This window comes from Miniopterus natalensis, chromosome 2 (assembly GCF_054644295.1).
Source record: "Miniopterus natalensis isolate mMinNat1 chromosome 2, mMinNat1.hap1, whole genome shotgun sequence".
Classification (NCBI taxonomy): Eukaryota; Metazoa; Chordata; class Mammalia; order Chiroptera; family Miniopteridae; genus Miniopterus; species Miniopterus natalensis.
In genome coordinates this window covers 7,501,111-7,518,615 of record NC_142082.1, presented here as the reverse complement: position 1 = coordinate 7,518,615, position 17,505 = coordinate 7,501,111, and the positions used below count along the sequence as shown (strand labels likewise).

Genomic DNA, 17,505 nt, shown 5'->3' with positions numbered 1-17,505 from the left:
CCCACTGGGGACTGAACCCGAAACCCAGGCATGTGCCCCGACTGGGAATTGAACTGAGATCGCCTGGATGCTCAACCTCTGAGCCACTCTGGCTGGGTGAGAAACATTTTTTTAAATGTATACCCCACTGCTTTCTTAGGCAGAATTCTCTGTGGTATATGTGCACATCTTTTCTGTTTTATGGCAGATCATCGTTTTCCTCACTGTGACTGCTTTTACTAGGCCTTGGGGCCCCCTCTGTGCGCCCCCTTTGATTATCAGGTGCCAGCATGCATAGTAAGTTCACAGTTTCTTACGTAAGCATCGGCCTTTGCCACACTCCAGGCCCCGGGAGCAGAGGGTGAGCAGACAGGATTGGTCTTGGGCCTCAGGGAGGTCTAGCTGAGGCCTGGCCTGGCCTGGGGAGATGAAGGAGCCTGCTGAGGGGGTGACTCTGAAGCTAAGACCTGTGGAAGAACGTAATTGGCCAGTAAAAGGGGACAATCTTGAGGCTATGGGGATAATAGATGCACAGGCCCTGGGGCAGACCCAAGGCGGGAGGCTCGCCAGTAAGGCTGGGGGAGGGAGACAGCAGTGGGCTTTAAACAGGTCATATTTGTGCCTTTTACACAGTGCTGTGGCCGCAGGGCGGATGACAGATGGGGCTTGGGGTGGGCAGGGCCCTCAGAGTGGCTGTGTCGAGGAAGGGATTGCTCGGGACCCGCTGGTTTCACTTTCTATTCTTACAGTGTCTGGGACAGCTGTAAATATGTGCTCGGGTGGCTCCCAGGCCAGAGTGGCACTGAAACCTTCAGCCAGGTTAGAGCAAGGAGAACTGACGGTTATTCAGGCGCCGGATCCTGCCAGGGGAGGAAAAGCTGTACATGAGAAACAAAAAGCGAAGCCTTTACTCACAGTGGGCCCTTTCTGAGCCAAGCCCTTGAAAGGCTGAGGCAGTGGGAATGTTGTCATGAAAGAAAATGAAACTATGCTGGGAATGCCAGCTTCGGGAGCTCTGGGGACAACTTGGAGCTGGCCCGAAGCGCCCTGCCCAGGACACAGTGGTGGGGGCCTCCGCAGGCTCAGGATCCAATCAGTGCGGTCAGTGGCAGCCCTCCTAACTTTTTTTTTTTTATTGTGGTAAAACACACGTGACCTAAAATTTACCATCTTAATCTTTAGTGCTTCCCTTTTTAAATTAAATTTACTGGGGCGACACTGATTGATAAGATTATCCAGGTTTCAAGTGTGCAGTTCTGTGATACGTCACCTTTATATTGCACTGTGTGCCCACCACCCAAAGGCAGATCTTCCGCCACCATATCTGTGACCCCCTGTCCCCTTTCCTGCCCCCCCCCCCCCGTGGCAGCCACCACATTGTTGTCTGTGTCTGTAGGTTTTGTTTATTTGTCTTGTTTGTGACAGCGTGGACGCGTCTTGGGAACATCTGGCTGACTCCTTTCCTTTGCTCTGACGTAACCTGTGAGGGGAGGCAGTTCGCTTGGAAACCAGCCTTGGGTTTCAATATTTAAATAACTTCAATGAAACATGAGTACAGAAGCCTGACTGGAGGTGATCTCTGGTGCTTAAATCTGAGAGCCTTCCCGCAAGCACGCGGGCGAGCCTTCTGGGCGCCTCCCTTTCAGTTTCCTTCACCACCTGCGACGGGAACGAGGTGTGGGCCCCCAGGACCGTCGCTCCCGCCTCCCCCGGGCTCCTGGTTCGGCGACCTGGTGCCCGGCCGCGCCGCCCCTCATGGGTGACGGGACGGAGTGATCGATGCCTGTCCTTAGTACAGTCGTGGTGCCTGGGTTAAGAAAAAACCGCCCGCGGTGTAATTTGAGTGCCACGGGAGGGAATTTTCTCAAGTTTGTTGTATTTACAGAAATGCTGTGATTTCCCCTCTGGACTCTGTGCACTTTGCTAATGTCTTTCTCTCCGAGTCTCTTTCTTTGCAGCTACTTTCAGACTTACACGAAAGCTGCAAAAATAGGACAAATAATCGTTTTTCTGAACCTCCAGGGAGTAACTTGCCGAAACGATGTCCCCATCGCTCCTGAATACTTGAGTGTGTCCTTCCTGCACACAGGGACCCTCTCCAGCGTGACCACAGTGCGGCCGTCAATCAGGCAGTTGACATTCGTGCCGCTCAGGGTTGCCGGTTGTCTCAGTGATGTCCCTCGTAGCCAAAGAATCCACTAGGGGCCCAGGCGCCATGCCTCGTCCGCCTCTCCTTACCTCCCACAGCTTTGACACTTTCGACAGTGACAAGCCAGTCACCTTCTAGCGCGCCCACTGGTTTGGGTTTGTTGGTGGCTTTCTCGTGCTTGGAGTCAGGCTGTTTAATGTCTGTGAGGGTATCACAGAGTGATGCCCTGTTCTTTCCCTGTCCTCTCGGGCGGAGGACTTTGGCTGGTTCCTCTATTGGTGACGTTCTTTCCGTCATTGACTAAGGAGATGTCTTCAGGCTTCTCCGTTATAAAGGTACTCTCCTTCCCTTTGTAATAAACAATATCTTGTGGGAGGCGCTTGCAGACGATGTAGGTGGCCCATCTCCTGTCCACCCTTCACCCGCTGGCTTTGGCGTCCACGATATCTCCTGGCTGAGTAATTTACTCTCCGACGGCTGCCAGAGGGCCGTCTTCTAGCTCAGTCGCTTCCCACATTTATCAGTTGGCATCCTGCTATGGAAAAGCTTTCTCTTCTCCCTGCTCACTTTTTCATACGTCTCTATTTTATTCAGTGGGCTAGAGCACATTTTTATCATTATTTGGAAGCTCAGATGGTCTCAGACCTGGCCAGTGGGAGCCCTTTACTGTGGCTGCCATGTCCCCTGTGTTCCTTGAGCAATTCCTGTCTTTCTTGCCCCCCCCAAATGATTCAGGCTCACCTTTTGCTTCCCCTGCCCTAGCCCTGGAACCGGCCGTTTTCCCAAGAGGCCCTGGTGCCTTTTAGTGGAGAACAGTGTTTAGAAACTAATGTGCTCCTAACCATTGGTGAATTGCCGCCCCAGCCCCTCTGAGTGGACAGGGTCAGGGAGTACATGTACTGTTTATACATATACATACACAGACACGTACATTTTTGCATCTATATTTATTTCTGTGCTTATCCAGATGTGGGAAAAACCATGAATTTAATCTTATTCTAATCCAACACCTGTGGGGTTCAGGCCCCCCCTGCAGATGGTTCTTAAGTTCTAGCTGGTGAGGTTCCCCACAAAGTGTCACTGGACTTGCTGAGTTTACACAGTAAAATCTACTGCAAACCGAACCCCCTTCCCCACGGGGCCCCAGACCTTGACAGCCTGCCCGCTGTTTCAGGGGTTCAGTGGCCACATGCGGCTAGCGGCTACCTGGTTGGACTGGGGGGATGCAGAACATGCCCAGTATTGCCGGATAGGGCTGGTCTGTGTTTATAGGGTGCCTGCTGCGGGCAAAGTACAAGGCTACGTAGTTAACACATGCAGCAATATTAACTTAGGTTTCCAGTAGGTTTCCAGCCAGGAGCTACTGTCTCAGTGGAGTGAGGCACGTGGAAAAGAAAGGGAGAGAGCCTAAGATACATGCTAGAGGCATGTACGAATTGGAGAGAAGTCTTGCGTTGGCCACAGTGGCGGTGGAGAAGGCATTTGAACAATACGTGAAGGGCCGCTTGGCTATTTCTAGGCTAAGCCTTTTCCCTGAGCCTCGCGTATCTAATTGTCCACCCCACACCTCTTTGGATATCCCAGAGATATTTCTTTTGAGTAGACCTGAAACGAAACTCAGTATTATCCTCTTAAACCTTCCATGTGCCCTGCTGCGGACAGATTGCTACCCACCTGGTCAGGGGAAGGGAAAAAGGCCACAGGAGTCCTGATAAGCCTGAAGAGGGGAGGGCAGGGCGTCAGAAATTCACACAGGGCCTGGTGGCCTCTGTTTTTTTCTCTGAAGTTGGAGGTGAGACCGTTTGCGGGACCGATGAGTGTGGGAGTGAATGAGGGAGTGTGAGGATGGGAGGACCTGAACCCGCTCCTGTGGGGCCCAGGAATAGGAACTGAGGAGGGAGAAGCAGGAAAGGTCTGTGGAGCCCGGCAGCTCAGGGGGGTGAGACACCGCGAAGCTCTCATGGTCTTAGTGCCCTGATGTCCTCATAGATGTCACAGGCTCCATGTATCTTCAAGGCCTGCTCCCTGGAGGGAGAGGTGTTTCTGGAATGCCCGCTGGGTCTCCGCAGCACTGAGACCCAGGGATATTTTGGTGTCTTTCGAGCACACACGTGGGGGCCATGTGTCAGTTCCTCTGTGGCTCTGGGTTGCTATGCAGCAGCCACTTTCAGAGGCTGCCTCACTGCTGCAGGTACCAGTGACATTTGTGGTCAGAGTCGGTGATTTTGGTAGAGTAGCTATGGTGATATCTTCGAAAAGGATATAGAAAACACGCCTAGTAAGAAAATTGTGGGTAGAATGACAAATATGCAAAACTATCTTTTGGGTGATTCTCGGTATGGGAAACTTGTTCTGTGGTATTTAAGGTCATTTTAGAATTTTAATTTCATGTGCATTTATATCCATTCCTAATGAAATCTATTCACCATTGGCCTCCCCGTTTCCCATGACTCAATAGGAGATGTTTATTGAATGTGGAATCTGGAAGGCCCTTGGGCCAATAGGCACTGAATAGCAGTGATATCCCAGGGACATCAAAATTAGCCTGGATGAAAAAGCAGCCCAGGTCTCAAAGCCCTGGAGATGCTTGTGCAGTAGGTGTGGGATGGGGCCAGGAATTTCAGTTTTAATTCCCCAGGTAATAACATTGCACAGACTATTTTGTGATGCCGATCTAGGCGAATAGCGAAGTATAACTGTGATTATGATATATTTAGGGTAACCATTTGCAGCAGTCCTACCACATCATTCAAGGCCGAGTTTCTAAAAAAAACCCCACATAGTAGGAGAATTCCTGCTCAAATTGCTAAAACCTTGAGAAAAACTGGGTTAGAGACTTAAGACTCTTGAATGAATCTATGACATGCATCTTTTTAAAAGCTCAGTAAAATAGAATACATGCATGAAATAAGAATCACGTCAGTGATACAATGGACATCACACATTTGCTTTCCATTGCTTACTAACTCTGAAGTGTAATTAAACTTTTGTAATCGGTTTTGCATTTGTGCGGATAGTATGTTCACCAAGAGGCACAGTTTATTCTGCGTCCAGCACTCCGTCCAAATGGTAAATGTCTTTCTCTTTTCGTGACTTATGCTGCGTGTTGACTTCATTCTCGAGGGCCCCACGAAAGTGTGTAGTGACTGGAGTACTGTAGGCAGAGAAGTTTTAAGTAGACCAGAGCCCTCCCCTAATACACAAAGTCCTATTATCTTAGCTCCGAACATGCTATTAAACTGCTCCTACATGTCACGTCTGTCTGCCAGGAGTCAGTACAGCTCTGAGGGTTTGCTTCTCTTCTGCTTTCCGCTTTCCACCCGCCACCCACATGCTCACACACATCTGTTTACACATCTGGGAAGCAGCTCAGCCCAGCCCAGAGCAGTGCTTTTTATACTTCTTTTGACCACAGTGCCGGTATAATATAAAATTGAAACAAATGTTTAATAAAACAATGCTCACTTTTACTTGGGGGCTCTCGTAGTTTCCATTCTGTATTCTCGTACACTAGCATTAGACTGTTGACCTTAATCCAATAAATTGATTTCATGACCCCCCTGGTGGGTTGTAACTTGAGGTTTGAAAAACACTGGTCTGGAGGTTTTGGGCTTGTTCTCCGGAGGCAGGCGGGTCTGGATTTGAATCCTGGCTTTACCTCTTAATTATAGCTCAGCAGCTTGGTAGGTAGCTTCATGTCCTCTGTAAGAGGGAGATAAGATACTGTACCTCAGAGCGCTGGGTTGAACATTAAATGAAATGCAGGGAAAACACTTGGCCTAATGTCTGATTCCTAGGAATCACCTGAACAAATGTGATGGGGGTGATGGTGATGATGATGGTTTTTCAGTTTTCAGCTCCAGTTTCCTCTCTGTCCACATACTTCTGTGCCGAAACTCTTGCTTTTGCTAAAAGGATATGCAAAAGTCAGTGTGAGGAGTGTAGAATGTCACTTAAGAGGAACTTGTATTTTGGGAAGAATTACTATATATCCTGGAGAAATTACTACGTAAAATTGCTGCTATAATCCTACAAGTGTACTTGCCACTTGTGTTTTGTTTTCGGTTTGGTTTGGTTTTTCTGTGCATTCCCGTAGCCACGACCCTGGACCCGAGCAGTAGCTTCCAGCCTGTCTCCCTGCCTCCGTTTGCCTCTGTATACGGTGCCGCTTGGTTTATGATAGTGACACATGGCTGTTCAGAAGGTTTTAGTAGCCTCTGCAAACAAACTCAGTCTCCAGCTGAGCATTTGAGACCTTCTGTAAAGACCTGGGTTCAAACCTTGCTTCCTCATCTGGGGGCTTGGACACATTGCCCTTTTTTCATTTTTTTTTTTTTTTAATCTTTTCAAGCTGTACTTTCCCTCATCTCTAAAGTGGGGATGGTACTATCTAACTGATTCAGGCTGTTGGAGGGTGAGAGGTGATTTGTGTAAAATATCCAGCGTGTGCCTCTCACGCCCCCAGCTCGCTTAGGAAACTCCACCCGTGTTGGTCCAAGTCACTTGCTCTGCTCACGTCAGGGAGCACGTCTCCCTCCGTCCCACTTTGGCCACGTACCAACCTTTACCTGCCTGGCTTGCTTGCTGCCTCCTCTCTGCCTAAGCAATTCCTCCCCATCTCATAAGCTCTTACCACAAGCTCTCCCTTACAAACCCATCTAAGGATGATTTATGCATTCTTTATGAACTAGTTCACTTAGTCGGCAGTTAATCATACACTGCCTTCTGATTTCTAGTGCAGTCTTTTATTATTATAATTACAGTATTATTAGTTACCTTTATATGATTTATGTCTCATATCCCCAGTTAACTTATGAATTCCTTGAGGGTAGTGATCATGTCATACACATCTTTGAATCCTCCATTGCACTTAGCAGAGTTTTTGTTTTTCTTTGTAATAACACGTATTTAGTAAATATTTGTTAGTACACTGGATGACTGGCTACTGCTGACAGTGGTTAGAGTTGTGAGAGAAGTTGTCATGGTTGAAAATAGATCTGAGCCAGCTTTTGTTGGGAGGGTAACATTTCTGTAGGTTGGTAAGAGGTGTGGGCACATGGCTACGTAGGGAGGCCTATTATGTGACAAGAACCCTCACGGTTTATTTAAAACAAATGATGCAATTTTAAGAGATGGGGCCCGGCACTGCTGTGGTCAGCTTCTGTGACACAGACTCAAGCTTTAGCCCTGTTCTTAGCATCCTAGTGCCCATACTTTTGCCTTTACTCTTGCCCAGTTTTGACCTATCTCCTGTGACCCTGGGAGCGTGATCTGTCTTCTGTAACTGATGAGCTGTGGGGCTGCTGGTGGAAAATTCTCTAAGTTTTTCTCTGATGCCTTTATTTCCTCTTCATTCTTGAAAGAAATATTTGCTGTATATAAAATTTTTGAATAGCAGTTGTTTTCTTTCAGTACTTCAAAATCATCTTTCCATTGTCTCCTGTCTTCCATTGTTTCTGTTGAGTAGTCACTGTAAGGCCCCTGGGTTTTACCAGAAGCATCCCTCTCTCAGCCAAGGATTTTATTATCTTTAATCCAGCAGGGACGTGCAGAAGTCTCTTGAACAGAACATTGACATGATTTAAGTGACATTTTAGGAAGATTAATATGTCAGTGGTATGCAAAACAGAGAGGAGTTGGACAAGCTCCATAAGGAGAACAGTTACAAGCCCATCTTAACTGCTTCCTAAGGCAAGAAGGAAGCAGAGGTTAGGGTTTCTGAGCTGGGCGTTTCAGACGGACCTGAATGAGAGTCAGGGCTCCCCTACTTATGAGCTGGTTGCCTTTGAGCATTTTCCCAACTATCCCTCATCTGTAATATGAGGTAGTCAAGTTCCTACCTTCTAGGGTTGTAAGAGTTAAATGAGAAACTCATAGAAAACCCTGGTTTTAATGCCTGGCATATAGTTAAAGCCGAATAAATAGGAGCCATTGCTATTACTATACCAAGATCCAAGCCTCAGATTTTTAGGTTAAAATTCAAGATCACTATTCATGCCACTGATTGGGATCATAGCATTGTCAACTTTATGGGGGACATGATTCTTGCCCGGTGAATCACAATGACCAGTAGTAGTCAAAATACCTGCCACATACTGAATTGATTTATAGCACTATGGCATGGTTTTGAAGATAATCCCAACCCCAAAACTCAAAGGTGTAATGGTAGTTGATTTTAGAAAGTGCCTTTTGTCAGGCTCGAGGGTAGATACTTCATATTTTAGATTTGTAGAATCATGAAATTTTAGCATTTCACTTTTAAAAACCACACAGTGCACAAGGTTAGAAGCTCACAAAAAAGATAAATCAGATAATGAGCCTTCATGTTATAAAAGGTTTCCTAGAATCTTAGATAACCCCGGAAGTTATCTCTTTGAAACCTCATTTTTCTAGACGATGAATGTGTGGGCTAGAACGAGGGAGCGACTAGCCCAGGGACACCCCGTAGTAACGGCAAAGTCAGGACCAGCACACAGGTGTCCTGGTTTCTGGTGTATTTTGGTTCTCAGTGTCTTTTCTACCCAGTTCCATACCTTCTTTAACTTTGTACAAGTTTCATGTGGCCTGGGTATTGGTGCCCATGGGAAACTCGCCTTATAGAAAGAAGACTGATCTATCGTTTTCAATTTCATTGGTGGGAGCTAGAAAATACACGCCAAGGAAGCCTCTTTACCCGGTACTCTCAGTACTCAGTCCCTTGACCCTCTGTGACTGTCATCCCAGCCTTTTAGTCTCTGGAAATAGAATGTATTTTTAGTGCCAGACTAAATGTTGAGTTTCTGGTGCTCGGCTCAATATAGAACTCCACCTTTGCTTTCTTTCACAGCATTAAGCATGCACACTCGACTTCTGATAGTCATGACCAATCTGTGTCAAACTGCGCCCTTTCTCATTTGTGTCATGTGCCAAGACCACAGCAACTCATTACCCGTTCAGTGTGGGAGGTGGGACCCGGCTATGAAATCGAGTGAAAAAGAGGAAGTGCCCTCATGTAAAAGGGTTGGTTTTTCATTGTGTTTCAGCAGGGCTGTCCCGGCTATTAAAAAAAAGAGCCACATGGACACATATAAATCATTTGGTTAGTTGGTGTTAATAATTCACATTCGTGTGACTCACAGCCCCAGATTAATAGTCTCTTGAAATTGCTTTATTAATCACTATATTTATGAAGACTTGGAGAAGATATCAGTGGTGATATTCTGAGAGGCTTCTATATGTTCATTCAAAGTTACCCCGCAATAAAAGATGGCTTACAGTAGGAAAGTAAAAGCAATAATGATTCTCTGAAAATAAACAAAAAAAGAACTTTAAATAAGTGAGCCCTTTATACCAGTTTCCCTTCTGAGATAAGATACTTGCTATATTTGCTTTTTCTAAAAAACAGCTTATAATTAATGATGGTCCTGATTAAAGATGTAGGAAAAATTTTACATATGTGATTTCCATCATATTTGGGTGGTGATAGATTTCGAGGTGTGGCTGAGCTGCGTCCTGGTTAGAAAGGCTAAGTATGTACATGAGGGGGAGACGATGCCACCGAGTCTGAAATGGACACTGATGAGGTCTGTCTGCCAGAATGACCAGACTTCGCAGGATGTCACAGAACAGCCAGGTGACTCGTAAAAGTACAGGTTAATCTATAGCCTTGGTGTGAGCCAAGGACTAGGAGCTCGTTTATCGTAGGGCTTCCCTAGACTCACCAAATTGGGATTTGTCTGCACATTAAGGTGGGTAAAGCACTGGTGTGGATTTACCTTCACTATTAATAAAACTGATCCTGTCTTTCATTCGCCTAAGTCTCCAGTTTTCTCTGCAGCCGTGGGACAGTGGGCAGCACCCTAGGTGCGGTCCAGCCCTGCACGGTCAGCTTGTCTCTGGCATCCTCCCCGTTCCTGATGTCTTCTGGCAGCTGGTCCTCCCGCCCTGGGGTGTTTGCAGTGTCTCCCCTGCCTTCTCACCACCTTGGGGCTCCTTCACCTGTAGTCTAGTTGGGGCCCTGTCACCTGACTCAGAGCACCTTCCGTATTAGTTTCCTAGGGCTGCCACAACAAAGTACCACAAACTGTGTGGCTTAAAGCAACAAGTTGATTCTCTTCGCAGTTTTGGAGGCCAGAAGTCCAAAATCAGAGTGCGTGTAGGGCTGTTCTCTCTCTGAAGCCTCGAGGGTGGATCCTTCCTTTCCTCTTCAACACCACTCCAGTCTCTGCCTCTGTCCTCACGTGGCCACCTTCCCTCCGTGTCCGTGTCTGCATGTGGCACTCTCTCTGTGCGTCTCTGTCCAACTTCCCCTCTTCTTAGGTTCCTGTGAGCCTCTGATCACAGCATTTTCATGCACCAATCAGTCACCGTGTTTTAGATGTGTTTCTGTTTAAAGGCTTCTTATTTAATAATGGCCGACTCATTAGCACTGAGCTCCGGCCAACAACACTGCAGCTCGTGCCCGAAATGCACGGATTTTCTCCGTGAGGCACGTGACAGCCTTCTCGAGCTTAGCAGCCCGGGGCGCACTTCGTGCCGGCCACTGTCAACAGTAGAATCACCAACACAGCAGAAAAATGAGGGAAATGTTGCATGAAATGGGCAGCGAAACAAGTGGAGAGGACACTTGTTTACAGAGGAGCTGAGATCAGGCAGAGGGCCGTCTTGTCGGACCTCAGCTGGGAGCGTGTGCTGCAGGACCCCCAGTTCCCACCTCGCCGTGCGTGCCCGCTAACGACCGCGCAGGCCTCCCGAGAAGGGCCCTGGGCGTTACAGATAAATCTCAGGCAGTCGGCGGCCTTGCAGGTGCGCCATCCGCAAGCAACAAGGCGGACGGTGCCTGCCCATGTAAGCTTTCGTTTTACAGACAAGCTTTCTGAAATATTTTAGGTGACCATTTTTTCCCCCCTAAATGGGTCGTTTGTGAAAAGAATATGGGAGGAAATATATTCTGATTATAACGACAGGGATGTGAAAATGGCCCTACCTTAGCTCCTCCCCCCTGCTTGCTTTCCTGCTCTGGACCTAGCTGCCCTCTCTCTGGGTCCTGAGATCTTGAGACCAGGTTGGCGGCCGTCACCCTGTTGGGCAGGGCCCTCCCAGTGGTCAGCCATCCGTCTTCTGTGGACAGCTTTCCCCAGCGCTCCCAGATCTCTCCCGTAGCTCCTTGTTCTGTACACAGGGCCCTCTGTGTGGTGTGACAGTTCTCTCCTGTCTTCTCTTAGGCTAGGAGTTAGGAACGTCTCTCCTTTTCTTGCTCCTGGAATATCATTCTCAGTAAATGATCTTTGAATGGGTGATGTCTGAGTGAATGGGACGACTGGAGAACCACCAAGAGCAGCTGTATTTGGGGCTCCTCGTGGCCATTTCGTGTCCCTTGGGGCTGTCTGTGAAGTTTTCTCACGCGTCTCAAAGAATGGTGACCGGGCGAGCGGATGGAGCGAACCTTCAGCGGCCGCTGGTCTTCAGAACTGGCCTGGCCCTTGTATTGAACGCCTCCTGGGTGGAAGGCAGCGTTTGGGCTTCGTAGGATTACTAGAAGACCTCTAAGAGGTGGGGGTCCCACTCTCAGGGAGCTTACAGTGTGGTTGGGGAGGGAGAGTGTACGCAGCTGAAAGCTTACAGTTCAGGGAAGAGTTAGGTAAGAGTACAGAGCCTGCAGTTGCTTCCCTGGAGCCCTGTTTGATTTTCGAACGAGTGTGCAAGGTCGGGGAGTATTGTGGGAGTTGGAGGAGGGGTTCCTTCTGGCTGGCATGGCCTGGCAAGCCCTGTGGGGAAGGAGGGTGGGTGCTAGGTCTTGGAGGATGGGTGAGGATTGCCAAGGCCCACGGGACGAGGGGAGAGGGCATGGTGTGAGCAGGGAGCCGGAGGCACCCGCATCAGTGAGTGCATCTGAACTGGGGGCAACGTACAAGGGAAAGGCAAGTTCTAGAATTTAGTTCTAAAATTGAATTAGGCTCTGTAGGTAAGGGCACGGCCCCACCCGGGTCGCGTAATGATGCTTGCACTGTGGCATGAGCTGGGAGCAGGGCGTAGAGGAGGGAGGAGGTCCTTTGCAAGCTGGAAGAGAGAGTTAATGAGACTTCTATGATCTCGGCCCAAGTTCATGTCAATAGCATCTCCAGAGCTCACTTTTTTTTTTTTAGAAGAAATGAGTAAAAGAAAGTAGAGACACTTAAGGGTGGAAAGAGAAGTATGTTACTCCATCCATGAATCCCTAGAGAATGGGGCTTGAGTTGGCGTGGTCTTGGCTTTTGAATCCACATTAGATTGAAATTTTTTGTGTAAATAGGGTGCGGATGAGGGGTGGACAGTACCTTGTTAGCGACTCTCCTCTGGACACGTGTTGATGGACAAGGGAAAGGCTGGGAGGAGCAGGCGGAAGGCAGGGAGGAGCACTCTGTGAGCTGGTCCAGGAAAGGCGTTCAGCCCATGAAACGCTTTGCAGAGGGAAAGTAAGTTGCAGGACAAGGTAGGATGGAATCAGGTGGGGGGACAGTGAAGAGGGTCCTTGCGGGTAAACGGGAGCAGGTGCTGGTGAGCGCTGGGGAGAGAGGGAACACGTCCAGAGGAAATGAATGCTGTTTGGTGCAGGACCTTGGACCCAGGTGACCTGATCCCTTTAGAGCTTGAAGTGGCAGTGTGGGGTCAGAGCATTTCTGTAATCCAGATATCCCAAAGGCACGAATTGGTCATACTAGGTCTTTCCCACAACAGCTGCTTTGCACGGCCCCCCTTGGTCCTCGGGAAGATAACACCCACAGCCTTGTACAACCTCATGCTGTGAGTGCTGGACACTGAACGCGTGTGCTGTTGACACAGACTGCTGGGGGGGGTGGGTAAGACCCAGCTCTAGGGAAGGTCGCTCAGAGGTTGGCCCTCTGGGTAGCCGAGTGTCTGCCAGTCCGGCCTCTGTCCGTGGGACCCTCCCAGCTGAGAGCGGACTTGGCCCGCAGCACTGCCCACAGGACAGCCCCTCTGGGATGACCCGCCACCTCGAGCAGGGGCGGTGGCTCTGGGGCGGAGCCCCTCTGCATGCCCCCTCCCCCGTCACAGACACATAGGCTGTGGGACAGTGGGGAGGGTCAGGCTGGGGTGTAGGACTTTACAGTGTGGGCGCCACAATCGGTAGCAGAAGTGCCTGATGTCGGTTTCCTCTCCGCAGACGGGCACCATGCCGGTGGAGAGGATGCGCATGCGCCCCTGGCTGGAGGAGCAGATAAACTCGAACACGATACCCGGGCTCAAGTGGCTGAACAAGGTGAGCCCATGGCGCGGGGGTGTGTGTGTGGGGGGTGAGTGTGTGTCTGTGTGTGTGAGAGTGTGTGTCTGTGTGTGTGAGAGTGTGTGTCTGTGTGTGTGTGAGTGTGTGTCTGTGTGTGTCTGTGTGTGAGAGTGTGTGTCTGTGTGTGTGTGTGAGTGTGTCTGTGTGTGTGTGTGTGTATATGTATACATGTGTGGGTGCGTGTGTATGTGTGCATGTATGCATGTGTGTGTGTGTATGTAGACCTGTGTGTACATGTGCGTGTGTGTGTGTACGTGTGTGTGATCCTTACTAAAGCATGTGCATATGGATCTCTGAAAGTAAAATTGTTCTTTGTGTTCAAAATCTTATGCTTGTTAATTGCAAAAAAATCAACCAAGCAAAACTGATAATAAAAACATCAAGTTATTCTATAATATTTTTACCACCGTCTCAGACTGTAGCCTCCCCCTTGGCTTACAGTTTCAGCTCGCCGCTGGTAGTTTGGATGACTGCTCACGGGGAGCCTCTTGTTGTATTTTCTTACCTTCTTTCTTCTAAATTCCTTGCCTGCTTCCCCTGGCTCTCTAGGATTAGAGGACATGAGGCTCCAGGTTTCATATTGGGAATGGAGCATATTGATTACTTTCCAACATTCTCCATATGAAGAAAACTTTTGTTTTTGTCTTTCAAAAAAGTCTTCTCTTTAAAAAGTTATTTTCATTTCTCTTTTTTATTTATCAATTACAGCTGACATACAATATTATGTTGGCTTCAGATGTGCAGCATCGTGGTTAAAACTGTCTTTTCTGTTTTGAAACCCTCTTTGTGTGTCTGCTTGTCACAGAAAGAAGCATTCAGTCATTTATCCCCTCTCCCATATACATAAAGACTCCTTATTTGTCCCCTGCCCCCATGTGCATGAACTCTCCTTATCTATCCATCTCAACTTAATTGATCCTACCTGGTAGGGGTGACTCAGGGAGACAGTGTCTGTAAAAATAAAGAACACCTGAGGTTATGTAGGTATAATTTAGAAAAGCAACTACATGTAACAGATCATGCCTTTAAGAGGCGAGGGAGGTTTCTCTCCCACTACCAGGAATATTGCAGTTCTTCTGAGAAAGTTTCTTTGTCTTCTTCTGCCCCCCCGCCCCCGTTTTTGATCTTAAGGACACGATTTCGCTGCTCAGGCTTTATCTCTGTATCATGTGCCGAGAGCTTAGAGCCAGATTGTGGCCACTTACAAGTGTACAGGATATGCAGCGTCTTTTCTTTTTTTTTTTTTTAACTAATACCACTCCTGGCCTCATTTGATGGTTCAGGTATCTCTCAGATCTTGCTTTTGTTGTTCCCTTTCCCTCGCCTACTACTTTTTCACTTATTTTTAATTGAACGGTACTGTATTTGAATGTGTCTGTTTAAGTGAGTCCTTCTGGAAACGAGGTGGGGTACGAAGTAAATAGGAATGACCTAAAGAAACCGTGTGGTCATCTCATGGGACCTGTCATGGATCATAAGGTCTGATGGCAAACAGTCGATTTTTCTGGGCTTGCTGCATCTCTCGGGTTTTGGATTTGTATTTGGGAGGGGCTTCTTAATTAGCCTCTTCTAAGAAGTAAACAAGAAGCAAACAAGAAATGAGGTCGTGCCTCGGCCTGCTCAGTTGTAAGGGGTGCACGGGAGGTCTCAGGAAAGGGGAGATGGTCGCGGAGAGTTGAAGGGGCACAGGTACTGAGTACCATTGACAATGGTCGTACTAATAATGAAAACTAACACTGAGTACGTGCCAGGCGCCCCTCTAAGCAACTTGCATGCCTCAGTTCACATAGCCCCACTGTGGGCAGGGTAACTGCTATTTTTTTCTGGTTTACAGGCAAGGAAATGAAAGCATAGGGAGGTTAAGTAGGATTATATTTTGTAGAACAAGGTAGCATTGCCTGTATTGATTTAGAGTGTGAAATTAAAGCAGAAATTCCTGACTTCTGAAGAGAACACGTTTCGTTCTACTTTTTTTTTTTTTTTTTAACACGTCCGCCGATTTGGGCTGGCTTGACTTACCATGTTGTCAAGTCTCCTGTACCCAGGAGGCACTTGTTATACTGCAGTTAGCTGTCCTCGCAGAAGGTTCAATTGTGCCTCGCCCCCCAAATTGGGAGGAGAGTGGTAATGAAATGGGTCCTTTGGGTTCCTCGGAAGGAGCCGCGAGGAGGTTTGGCAAAGCAGTCTTGTAACTAGCTCATAAATGGGGCCTTGGCTTGGGCCAGCTACTTTTTATTATGAGTATTTGCAAATACGCTTAGTGTGTTTGAATAGCCTAACGATTAGAAAGCGTAGCCTAGCAAATTCCCATCTAAATTTAGTAATGTGCATCTAGGTTTAACAATTATCAACATTTTGTTATCTTTGTGTGTGTGTGTATATATTTGTGTGTGTGTGTGTGGTATTTTAAAGCAACTCCCTGGCAGTGTACCTCTATGAGACTTAACATTTTCTCATTTATTCATAATACCGTTGTCAATCAGAAAAATTAACCGTATGTTTTTAGTGTCATCACTGCCCCATTCATGTTCAGGATGCCTTGAGTCGTCCCAGAATATCTTTTTAGTACTGGTTCCTTCGATCAGAATCCAGAGAAGGCCCACGCGTTGTGCTTTGTTCTTGTGACTGGAAGTCTCTCCTGATTGTGGAAAGTTTGCCCCCTTTGTTGCTCTCTTGCCATGGGCTTGTTGAAGGGACTGGGTTGGTTCTGGATGTGTCCAGATGCTCGCACGTGGTCTCCGTGGGCCACTTCTAGAGGAAGGGAGGGAGGCAGCCAGGCCCAGCTCCACTGTTTCTCTAGCAGCTCCGATCAATCCCCACTCTGGTTACCGAGGTTCTCATTTCATATTGGAGATCTGTCTGCACCCAGGCGAGGCTCTCCCCAGGCACAGGAGGTCGGCAGGGAGGTCCAGACCTTCCCCTTCCCTTCACTGAAAGCGGGCTTGTGCCTGTGTAAATATCAGGCCCCCTCGGAACAAAAGTAGCATATGAAATTGGGACATCTGACAAATATTGGGGGAGAGGAGAGGCAGAGGGAGATAAGAGAACTGGCTTCCACTTGGGGCCAAGGTGTGTTTGTTCTGCCCGAAATGTTCTTCTCAGCTCAGGCCATGCTTATCTCTCCTGCCCTTAGATGTAGACGTGAGTGGACCCTGGGGCACGCAGTCCTTCCGTACATGGTGTGTATACACAGCCACCACCTGTGTGGGCTGGGCACGCAGGGCTCCCGATGGCGCATCCTGATGTCACATACCAATGTCACAGCCTACGCCGACTCAGAGCAACGCCATCACCGTCCCAGGGAGCGCAGGGATCTATGACCAGAATACTTACTTGTCAGATTCTCTTTCACTTTTAAAATGAATTTCACCTTTACCTTTCAACCTGATCTTTAAAAAAAAATATGTGTGATGTATTTATTAGTGGTTTCTTTTCCCCGCCGTAGTACAAAAAACTAGTTACAAGTTCCGTGTAGTTTTTTTTAATTTTTCATTTTAAAGTGTACAATTTAGTGGCACTAAGGACATTCACAGTATTACGCAGCCATCACCACTATCTAATTCCAAACTTTGTCATCGCCCTAAAAGGAAACACTGTACTTACTCATCGAGTGGTCACTCCCCATGCCCTTCCTCTGCTTCATGGCCACCGCGAACCTGCTTCCTGTGGGCGGATTTGCCGAGGCTGCGTATTTCACATCAATGGACGCCTGTAATACTGGCACTTTGTGCCTGGCTTCCTGCACTCAGCACAATGATAACATGGATGTATCAGTGCCTCATTCCTTTTGTGGCTGAATAATACTCCGTTTTATGCCTAAAGAGCACTTCCTTTAACCATTCGTCCGTTGCTGGACATTTGGGTGGTTTCTACCTTTCGGCTGCTCTGAGTAGGGCTGCTCGGAGCTTTCAGGGATAAGCATTTGTCTGAACACGTGTTTATAATTCTTTGGGTGTATATCCAGGAGTGAAATCACCGGGTCCTGTGGTGACTCTGTGTTTAGCTTTTTGGGGATCAGCCAAATTGTGTTCCACAGCAGCTGCCCCATTTTATATCCCACCGGCGGTGCATGGCAGTGCCAGATTGTCCACATTGTCACCAACACTTAGGGTTT

The 17,505-nt window shown here is 48.0% G+C and overlaps 1 protein-coding gene across 2 annotated transcripts in view; it reads left to right on the top strand.

Annotated features, from left to right (window-relative positions):
• Positions 1-17,505, top strand: part of IRF2 (interferon regulatory factor 2) — a 69,692-nt gene that overhangs the window by 21,427 nt on the left and 30,760 nt on the right. For both annotated transcript variants that reach the window (XM_016211279.2, XM_087814079.1), the window contains exon 2: positions 13,272-13,367. In XM_016211279.2, the coding sequence (XP_016066765.1) occupies positions 13,281-13,367 (87 nt within the window). In that variant the 5' untranslated portion in view covers positions 13,272-13,280. The remainder of the gene's footprint in view (positions 1-13,271; positions 13,368-17,505) is intronic.